The sequence below is a fragment of the Cricetulus griseus genome, chromosome 6, assembly GCF_003668045.3.
Source record: "Cricetulus griseus strain 17A/GY chromosome 6, alternate assembly CriGri-PICRH-1.0, whole genome shotgun sequence".
Classification (NCBI taxonomy): domain Eukaryota; kingdom Metazoa; phylum Chordata; class Mammalia; order Rodentia; family Cricetidae; genus Cricetulus; species Cricetulus griseus.
In genome coordinates, this window is record NC_048599.1 from 16,313,164 (window position 1) to 16,324,580 (window position 11,417).

Here is an 11,417-nt window from a genome sequence, read left to right on the forward strand (position 1 = left end):
TCTGAATCCCAACAGAATGACAAAAATAAAAATCTACCTACTGGGCTGGAGAGATGGCTCAGAGGTTAAGAGCACTGACTGCTCTTCCAGAGGTCCTGAGTTCAATTCCCAGCAACCACAAGGTGGCTCACAACCATCCATTATGAGATCTGGTGTGCAGATATACATGGAAGCAGAATGTTGAATACATAATAAATAAATAAATAAATAAATAAATAAAATCTTTTAAAAAATCTACCTACCTTAATCTATCATAGGTAGAGATAAATACATACACCTTCATAATACATATATGTTCACAATTCAGATACAGACCTGTATATGGGAGAATGCAATCAGTCCATAAGAGCCCAGAAGGCAACAGGAAGAGGACAGCAATCAGAAACACTGAGATGTCACAGGAAATAAAGAAGCCAAAGGAGAGATTGACAACATTGCCTGGGAGGCCAAAGGAACACGCACCCTAACCCACAGTCCCTGGAAAAGCTCTTCTAACCAGACCCTATAAAGTTCCAAGAGAGGCAGCAAAGGCTGGAAATGGGGCAAATGAAGAGATCCATGCATTAGCCCAAAGCATTTGATCACTGGCTTGGCCCCAACCTACAGCTAAAGAATAGCATATCTTATATTTTTGCTCTGAAGCTTAGATAAATAACATACATGGTAGAAGTCCCCACAGATGAAAATAACAGACATGGTGGAAGTCACTGCTGGTCTAGAACATTGCGTCCCTACCACTGCACAGCAGGCACTGTGGACCTAATCATACACTGTGGTGGAGGCTTTCCTGTGCATTCTAAGACTCACAGTAGCATCCCTGGCCCCCACCTGCTAGATGACAGAAGCACCCCCTCCCCGCAAGAGATGACAACCAGAAATATCCTAAAACTGTGTCCTGGTAAAGAAGCTCTGGCCTGGGAACTCAAAGCTACACCGCAGGGGCTGGCAGGATCGTGGGGCTGTGTTTTGAGCCCAGGACTTCAGTTCTGTGTGTTCCTGTCGGTAAATCCCGTATCTGCACAGTTGGCAGTCGTATTTACACAGACCCGAACCTACAGGGTGATTTATCACCTCAGCTTGGGAGAAGCAATAAAAACATATGGTCGGTAATTATTAACTTAATGAGTCATGGTAAATGGTAATTTTATATCTTAGAGAGAAGATGTTGTGTAACACAGGGTGATAAATTTTGATCAATTACCTTGATGCTTAAAACTTGCCATGGTGCAATCGGGACTTCTGGTGCCTTCAGGAAGATCATGGTTTTACTGCACCTTTTGCCAGGTTTCTCAGCTATACAATGGGTTTTTCTAGAATGCCTAGTGTGGACTCGGTGCTGAGAATTCAGCCCAATCCTGAATTCTAAGCCATTCAACGAGAAAGTTTGTATCTACCAGATGAAAGACCCAGTGCATCTGCAATCTACTGACTCAGAATGTAGGCTAACAGTGATAGTGCTTGACCTTTGGGATGTCACCCAGCTGCATCTTACATGGAGGGAGCTGTGTGGGGGGCACACACAGTGATGGGAGGGTATTCCAGGCAGAGGGAAAAGCACCGTGGGAGATCTGTGCACCTGGTGACGAGGTCTGACGAGGGGAGCAAGGACACCACATGTTACACTTCAGCCTGCTTGGTTTGGAGTGGGGGTGAGTATACAGGGACGGAGGCTTCACTTTCCCAAATTCAGACCAGTTTCCAAGATGGTTTTCTGGACTTCTGTTTCTCAAACACTGGCCCAAGGGCTGGAGGGCACAGGTATCCAGGCCACTGGGCTCCATCTCAGATTTCTGAGTTACTGAACCTCAGAATCAACCAGGAGGCTAGCACTGCTGACATGAGGGCAGCGCCAATCTTGCTGGTCAGGAAACTGGACCACTCAGTTCTTGCCTAGAGCCTGGGGAGGGAAGCATCTTTCTGCTTTGGACATGGAGACATCTTGTATGCCTGGGATACATAGTCTGGACCTGGACAGTCCTCAAAACCCCTGATAGGTCCTGAAGGGATTCCCTTCACCTTGAGTTTACTTGGGTTTCATGAAAACAATCAGAACTGGAGAGCTGTCCAGGGAGGGTTTATGATGAGGGAAGATTGGGGACATAGAGGACACCCAGAAGGAGAGAGAGACATGCTTGGGCATAGGAAGGAGTTGGTCAGAGACATGAAAGATGAAAGTACCCAAGTCTGGAACTATAGCTGTCCCTACTAGAGAGTAGTCCCTGATGAAGCAGCGTGTGAACCCAGCTCAGACACTGCAGCTGGGGGAGGGGGGTTGTGAGTAGCACTAGTGTGACACATACTACTAGTGTGTTTCAAGGTGATACACCTTGGAGTTAAACACCTCACATCACAGCCCTCAAGCGTCCAAGATAAAAAGGGCCTAGAGTGGCTAAGCTGTGTGCCCAAGGTCAGCAGCCCAAGCCAATGGATGCTCTAAGCATCTCCTTTGCTTTCCTACCACCTAAAGAAGGGAATGGATGCCGTTAGGAAAGCCAGGTCCCGCCCTTCTTAGGGCACAAGAGCTGTCTTTTGAAGTCTGAGCTCTGGTGCTCTGTTCTGAGTGAATGGAAATGAAAGTGTGTCTTGCTGTAGTGAGTACTGCCATCTTCAATCCCCCGACAGTGCTGCTTTGCCATAACTGATCTGTGATCCTCATGCTTAAGGCAGCATCTAATCCCGGGTCTGCTGCATTCCACAGCCAACCCACACTGAACATCAGTCCTGGGACCCTAAGAAACCAAGGAAGCAAAGAGATGGCCCAAAGGAGTGACAGGTCTGTGGGAACCTGTGCGGTGTGCCCAGACCCAGGTGCTCCATCACTGCAGGCTGCTCCACCCACTAGACACTGCCCTCTGGGCTGGCTCATGGGACAGCTCTGGACCCCAGCACTTAAGACTCTTGGCTCCCACTCTGCCTTAGACTCTAGGCACTCCCAGTCTTCAGTTTTTGAGACAAGCAAAGACTGAATTCCTCTAGCATAGGGACAACCAGAAGCCCTACACACATCCATTCACTCATGCCATGAGCAAATGCCCACTGAGCACTTACCTACCAGGCCCACTCGGGGAACACAAGAGTCCTCCTTTACCACAGGGACAACATCTCAAGACCCCTCAAAAGGCCCAGCAGGAGGTACTCACTGTAGCTGAGAGGCTGGTCTCTAGGACCCTCGGAGGCTCTAGGAGAGGGATGTTTTAACAGCAGCAAGCCCTGCTTCTCCAAGCTCTATGGTTCTGCTTTGAAGTGTAATCAATCATTTGTTCCTACCTGCTCCTGTCATTAGTGTGTTTGCCATGACGTGAGGCAGCCAAGAGGCAGCATTCACGAGGCCCATGCTGTGTTCTCTGGACTCTGGTCCTCCAAGCCTATAGGCCGAATTACCTTTCTTCCTTTCTTTCCTTTTTATCTTTTAGCTTCCAATTTATTTATTTTTTTATTGTTGAGACAGTTTCTTTATATAGCCTAGGCTAGTCTGAAACCCATGATAACTTCTCTCTTATAAAGTTAGCCTGCCTTGGTTATTTTGTTATAGCAACGAAAAGCAGACTAATACGCTCTTCAAAGGGCACCACCCCACCCTTGGTGGAGGATCCCTCCCTGCACCACAATTATAAAAGACTCCAAGCCTTTCATGTCATTATATTGCTATACCACACTGTCCTGAAGGGGCAATGGTCATCGATTTGATTCTCCTTTCTATGCAGGGAAGCAGAAAGGCAAGGAAAGCTAATGACATGTTCAAAGTCTCTCAGGAGACTGGAGTGAGCAGTGGTGGGTGGGCCTGGGCTGCTGTTCCTGACATACAAAAGTGTGATTCTAGGAGGACCCTCTGGACAGGCCTGTTGCAGGACTAGATGAAAGTAAAGAGCTTCCTGAAGAGATGCCGGCCTCCTGGCAGAGCCCCTTAATTCCAGCCACCCCAGGACTCCTCCCACAGGACCATACCCTGCCCCTGCAGAAAGAAGCCATGTGAATCTCACCCCTCAGATGCTGTAAAGCCAGCAGATCTCCCAGTCCAGGATAGGAAGCAAGAGCAGCCTCCAGTTCATGGATTCCATCAAACGGAGCCTCCAGTCATTCAGTAACCACACTTCCCTAGTTCCCATCCAGCTGTGCCCAGAACTGAGTGGGTGGAAAGCAAAATAATTCACCCACCACCACTTTCTTACTGAGCCATTATGAGAAGGCACTGTGCCAAGTGCTGGGCATGGTTCCTGCCTGCCAGGAGCCCACACAAAACTGTACACAAACAACCAAGCTGCCACTACACAACTGTGGCCTCTAACATGCAACCAACTGTGGTATCACATAGAGCCTCACTAGATGTGCAAATCCCAAGGGTCCATCCCCCAGGACCAAATGAATCGAAATCTCCGAAAGTGTGGCCCGGGAATCTGCTTTTTTTTTAAGTCTTTTTTTTTATTAATTTATTTTTTACATTCCAATCCCAGTTCCCCCTCCCTCCTCTTCTCCCACTCCCCCACTTCTCCCCACCCTGCCTCCCATCCACTCCTCTGAGAGGGTAAGACCTCTCCATGAAAGTCTACGAAGTCTGTCCCATCATCTCCTTGAGGCAGGAACAAGGCATCTCTCCACCTCCGCACCCCTATATCTAAACTGAGCCAGGTGTCTCTCCATATAGAATGGGCTCCACTAAGTCAGTTTGTGCATTAGTGTTAGATCTTGGACCCACTGCCAGTGCCTCATATATTGCCCCAGTTGCACCACTGTCACCTGTATTAAGGGAATCTAGTTCCGTCAGAGACTCCCACTTGTCAGAACAGAGTCAGTGATCTCTCACTAGCTCGGGTCAGCTGATCCTGTGGGTTTCCCCATCATGGTCTTGATTCCTTTGTTCATATTATCGATCCTCCCTCGATTCAATTGTACTCCAGGAGCTTGGACTATTGGCCCATTGGTTAGTTGTGGATTTCTGCATCTGCTTCCATCTGTTTCTGGAAGAGGGTTCAAGCTTCTCTGAGGTTGTGGATTGCAGTCTGGGTATCTTTTGCTTTATGTCTGGTATCCACTTATGAGTGAGTACACACTATATTTGTTTTTCTGGGTCTGGGTTACCTCACTCAGGATTTTTTTTTCTAGTTCTGTCCATTTGCCTGCAATTTTTAGGATGTCATTGTTTCTTACTGCTGAGTAGTACTCCTATGAATCTGCTTTTTAAAACTTACCAATAAGAGCTGGAGTCTGTCTCTGTGGTTAGGATCTCTAGCTGCTCTTGCAGAGAGCCAGAATTCACTTCCCATCACCCACATTCTCACAACTGCCTGCAATTCTAGTTCCAGAAGATCCAAAACCCTCTTTTGGCCTCCACAGGCATCTGTATACATGTGTGCATCCAGTCATACACATAAGTAAAAATAAGGCTTTGAAAAAATCTTACCAAGTGACTCTCATTATACACATAAATTTTCAAAATTTCAAGAGTCAGTCATCAACCTCCCTTAAAATGGCAAAACAGGGGCTGGGGTGACCGCTCAGTGGATAAAGTGCTTGCAGCATCAGCATGAGGACCCAAGTTTGGATCCCCAGAACCCAGTAAAAGCCAGACATAGAGGCACGTGTTAATAATCCCATGCTAGTGGGATGGAGACAGTTAAACCCTAGAAGACACCAGTCAGAATGTTGAGTTCCAGGCCCAATGAAAATATATGAGGGAAGACATCTGTTCTGATTTGCTTTCCGTCATTATGGTAAACACCATGATCAAAACTAGCTTGAGGAGGGAAGGGTTCATTTAGCTTACAGGTTACAGTCCATCATTGAGGGAAGTCGAGTCAGGAATCTGGATTCAGGAACTGAAGCAGAAACAATGGGGGAACACTGCTTACTGGCTCACTTCCTGTTGGCTTGCTCAGCTTGTTTCACATAAAGCCCAGACCCATCTGCTAGGGGATGGCACCGCCCACAGTGGGCCGCGCCCACTCCAGTCAATCAGCAATCAAGAAAATGCCCAGCAGATATGCCAATCTTGTAGAATCAATTCCTCAACTGAGATTACTTCTTCTCAGGTCTAGGTTTGTATAAAATAGATAAAAACTAACTCCAAATGTGACAACACCCAGTGTCAACCTCTGCCTCCCCATGTGCATGCACCAGGGCTTGCACACACAGACACACACTCAGACACACACACACACACACACACACACACACACACTCACACACACACACACACACACACACACACACACACACACACACACTTGCAAAGCAGTCCCAGGCCTTGTCTCACCTTAACCCTCTTCCTTACTTCATGTCTAGAAACATATTAACTATATTGCTATATATTTTATCCACAGACAGACAGATAAGCTTTGAGAGCAACAATTTGGGTTGACTTTGGTCACTGCCATAACATTGATTACCCCACAAGGTTCCAGCACAAAGCAGTGATCAATAAATATTTGTTGATTAAATAACAGATGCTAGAACACGCTACATCCCACACAGTACTAGTCATTGGGAAAGCCTGGAGAAAGAGACAGAAGGTAGCTGGCCACAGAGTGCTTCATGAGAGTGGCATCCAGGTTGGTCTTTAGGTGGTATCAAACAGGGATAAAGGATGCTCGAAACAGAGAGGTTAAATCTCTTATTGGAATAGGTGGCAGGTGGTTGATATCACCACCAATTAACCAATAGCTGCTTTGTGCCAAGAACAGTCCTAGCCTGCATCCCTCACTCCTGTATACTGAATCTCAGAAGTAGGCAATGTCCTTAGAGGGTGGGGTTGGAGCACTGACTGCTCTTCTAAAAGATCCAGGTTTGATTTCTATCACCCACATGGTGGCTCACCACCATCTGTAACGCCAGTTCCAGGGTGATTTGAGGCCCTCTTCTGGCCCCCAAGGTCATTGCATCCTCATCATCCTGCATCTACATACAGGCAGGCAAAATATTCATACACATAAAACTAAGATAAATAAATCTTAAAGAAAAAATGTAAAGAGGGTACCTAGACTCGGTTATATTAAATAATCTGCTCTCCCCACAAAAAGATCTTTGGAAGAACATTTGGCACAGCTTTATTTACAATTTCCCCAGACTGAAAACAAACCCAAATGCCCATCATCAGATGAATGAAGTAGTCAAGTGCACTGTATTTAGACGATGCAATATCACTAAGCAACAAAGTGGAACAAACCACGCATGCGTGTGCGTGCACACACTCACACACATGTACTCAACAAAAGGATCTGAAAGGCAGGCTGAGCAAAACAGAAGACATACTCAAAACACCTATGTTGCATATGAAATTCTGGGGCGTAAATGGAGTTAACAGTCCTAAACTGAACTGAAGCAAACCTTGGGGAATAGAAATAGGAAATCAGCTGTCCCTGGGACCGTGGATGGATGCTGACTGGGAAGGGCACAACGGGGCTTCCTGGGGGTAACAGAAATATTTTCTACCTAGACTGGATTAGTGAGTGTGTGGCTGTTTGTATCTGTGAAAGGTCATTTATGTTTTATTAAATTAAGTCATACTCAGTAACAACAAAGATCTAGAGAGCCTAGAGGTGGCTTAGTGGGTAGAGGCCCCTGTTGTCAAACCTAACCACCTAACTTTGCTGGGACACACACAGCACAAGGAGAGTACCTCTAGTTGTCCTCTGACTTCCACACACACCCACACACATGCATAAATACACGTGTTTTAAACATTTTTAAGGAGCTAGAAATCATTTCCTCTACTTCACAAAGCCACATATGGAGCTACGAAGCCAGTAGATAATGGGCACCAGTCTGCCTTAGCTGAGTTGGGAGCTCCCAGCCTGATAAAGTGCCCTCCAAAATCTGAATGGAAGGAATTCCATTCTCTGTAGATGGAAACCATGGGTCCCCCAGTCCTCAAACCACGACAGAGTCTCACAAGGAGGCCAGACTACTGTCCTGCTGCAAATTGAGAAACTTCGATTCAACCCCAGCTGTGCCAGCTGTGCCTTTCACCTGCTCGGTAGCCCATGGCTGTACTGCTCCATGACTCAGTTTCCCCCTTCTATGAAGCAAAGAGGAGATCAACAGTTCCCTTCAAGAGATTCCAGATCCTCCATGCAGGGGGCCAGGAGCTCCTGTGCTTACCAGGCACGGTTTCTACATTTTAAAAGTAACATGCTTGTGATTTTCCTAATGCATGCTAATGTTACCATGATCAATAAATTATACAAGTATTTCGAAGCAAAAACGAAGCCACAGCGGCTTATTATTGTATGTTTTCTTGAACAAAACAAAAAAAAAACAAAAGAACAGCTACTGCTCATGACTTCGATTTAAAGAGGCTAGGAATCTCTATGTAGAGGATTGCTAAGGGGACAGTCACCAAGGGGATGGTCGCCAAGGGGACCGTCGCCAAGGGCCCTTCCAGGTCAACTGCCCCACCGTTGTCTGACATCGTTTGGGCAAATGCTTGAGAGAGACAAGCCTCTTGTTCTGGCTTCAGGAACAGAGCCCCCAGTGTGTGGGTTGTGTCATGGCTCTGTAACCCATATTACACCACCTCTTAACACAGACACACCGCTACAGTGTGCCTATTACCACATCTCCAACTCTGATGATGAGCCCCTGTGAGGGAGCTTGGAGCCTGGATATTTTCTTTTTCTCAACCTTTCGCCATCATTTCTGGAGTCTGAGGGGAAAAAAACGTGGAGTTCCTGGTCACAGTGAACCCCACGAGCCAGCACGGAAGGCCACAGCCCACTGGGGAATCTGCCAACAGGACTCTGGCTTAAGCTGAGCCAGGTGTTCCATCACCCCAGCATGACGGACTGAACAGCAGATCCCTCGTCTAAGCAAGCACATGGTCACACCTTCCTTTCAAGCATTCTAGTGGCTTGTCCTGCCTCCACAAAACTTCTCCAGCCATGGACCAGGGGCCTTAGAGCACAGATAGAAACCTAAATCTCCACCCTCGACTTCTGCACCCTCCCCGAGGCGGGTTGCGACCTCTGAGGTTCTGGTGCTGAATCAGAGGTTTCTAGAGCTTCCGAATAAAATACGCGGGGTGGGGGTGGGCAGGATGGGGGGGGGGCTCGGCAGAGTCCTGCTTCCCAAAGGCGGCAGTGGAAGACAGTCTGTCCCCACTCTGGTGGGGTTTGCAGATCCATTACCTCCAAAAGACCTCTTCTAGCTAATCTCTACCTCCTCCCCAGCCCGGGTACCCAGACTTTAAGGCAGAAATGCCCATCTCCACCACGGCCTCCAAACCAGAGGGTGAACCCTGTCTTGCCCATTTGGTATTTTAAACGTTAACAAAGCCAAGGACAGAAGATGACCCACTACCCCATCCTTCAGCTCCTTGTAAAACTCCACTTGCTGTTTTTAATCTATTTTCCCACCACCACACTGGAAGCGGCTCCGGAACCCGCCTTCTCTCTAAGGCACCATCCCCCTCTCAGGCTTCCAACTTTGCGGATCAGCGCACAAAAGATAATCTGCTCTCCCCTCCACGAGATGCGTGCCGCCCACCTCCGCCCCGGGACGCCCCCCGCCTGCGCGGCCAGCGCCGCCCGGACCAGGGTGAACTGCAGAGGGCTCCCGGCCGCAGCCGCTCCCTTAGGGCCTGAGGACGCACTTGCAGAGGCCCAGCCCCGGAGGCCCAGCGATCGGCCGGACGCTCTGCTCCCGCAGTATCCCGGCAGCACCCCTGCAGCCAGGAGCTGGGCGGACAGCCTGTGGGGAAGGGGACAGAATCCCGGAGGGTCGCGGATCCAGCCACCCGACGCGCACTCACCACGCTGCACCGCAGAGCCCGTGCGTCTGCGCCCCGACCGCCCGGAGACCCACGCGCGCTGCTCAATCCGGGCTCCGAGTGACGAAAAGCCGCGCTCGGCTCCAGCCTGAACCGGACCGACGCACAGACCCGGGGACGCACCGACCGTCTAGCTTCCCAACTAAGTTTCAAAGTTCCCTTCCCTACGAGGGAAGAGAACTCGGACAGCGCGACTGCCCCTGACCCTGCCCGCTGGGCTCGAAGAGGAGCTGGGGTCCGACGCCTCAGGTCCCAGGATCCAGGCACAGGCTCCGGACGGTGCGGCGCGGCGCTACGGGGACCTAGCTGGAGTTGGGGACAGAGATCTTGGAAAAATGGGCTGGGGGGGGGGGAGGGGGGCTAGGGTTAGAGGTGCCTCCTCGTGGCAGCCCAAGCCTGAAGGGACGCTAGCTCCGGATCCAGGGAAGGGACAGGCCTTGATTGGACGCCACCAGCATAGAATCCAAGGCGCCATGGGGCAGTGATGGCCAATTAGTAAACGGCCCAATTAGTGCGCGGCACCGACAAGTTAAAACCTCGACGCGCGAGTACAGACGACGACCGAGAGGTGGGGGCGGGGAGTGAAGGGTGCTGGAGCCTGTGACTGTCCCTGGGTGTGCCCGGGTATCAGTGCGTGGCCGTCAGGGCGATGGGTAGCTGAAGCTTCTCGTCCAGGGGATGGATCTCTGTGACCGAGTGCACTTGTGGGTCATTGTGAGTGTGAGCTGGGACTGTCGGAGCTACTTCTTTGTGTGACTGTCCCTGGTTGTCACTGAGTGTGACAGCGGATAGGATCATTTGCAGCAGCGGTGTGTGTGTTAGTGCAGCCGTGTACGTGGGCGAGAGGCTGAGCGTGGTTGACGACAAACGACTGGCACGGTGACTTATGTGGGACGGGGAAGGCTGTGTGTGGTGCCGCCTGGCTGGGTGACAGAGAGTCGCTGCGCGTTGGCTTGTGAATGAATGCGAAGTGTGGGTGAGTGTGTCACCGTGTCGTCGTGTGGGTGGCTGTCGGGCTGACTTCCGCCTGTGATCTGCAACTCGGGCGTGTGTGTGACCGCGAGGGTAGCGGTGTGAGCCGCACGTGCCCGTCGACGGGGCTGTTGTGTGCCTGTCCCCCTTGTGAGCCCCAAAGTGGCCGCGTCCGCAACCGCGAGGTGACTCCTGCCCCACACTCGAGCCCGGGACACTCGGCCCCTGCCTACCTTGCCGCAGTGGTAGTAGTCCAGGTGCGCCAGGCCGGCCGGCTCGGCCCCGGCCCGCGCACCCACCGCGGGCGCCGAGGGATACAGGCGGACGTCCATGGCGGGCGCGGCGGCGGCGACTCCCGCGGGCAGTGCTGGGCGGGCGGCGGTGGGAGCCCTATGCGAGCCGGTGTGCGAGCGCGGGGGGCGGGCCGGGGGCGGCGCCCGGAGGGGAGCTACGCCCTCCCGCCACGCCCTCCCCCGCCCCTCCCGCGAGCGCTATTGTTCCGGCCTCGGGCGCCGCCGAGGGCAAGGGGGCCCTGGTCCTCCTCTGGGTTGGGCAGTCGCCTGGGTCCCCGCCCAGCCCTCCGCCCCTAGTGTTACTTGCCAGTCCAAATGGACCTTTCCTGTCCCGCCTTTTGTCACCAAGAGCGAGAGGAAAGAGAAAAGCCCCTAGGCTACACCTGTCCAGA

At 50.8% G+C, this 11,417-nt stretch overlaps 1 protein-coding gene across 2 annotated transcripts in view; it reads right to left on the reverse strand.

Moving 5' to 3' along the window:
* Tox2 (TOX high mobility group box family member 2) overlaps window positions 1-11,064 on the reverse strand; it is a 124,672-nt gene extending 113,608 nt beyond the window's left edge. For both annotated transcript variants that reach the window (XM_027423503.2, XM_027423504.2), the window contains exon 1: window positions 10,966-11,064. In XM_027423503.2, coding sequence (XP_027279304.1) covers window positions 10,966-11,064 — 99 coding nt within the window. The remainder of the gene's footprint in view (window positions 1-10,965) is intronic.
* Window positions 11,065-11,417: the final 353 nt, after the last annotated feature.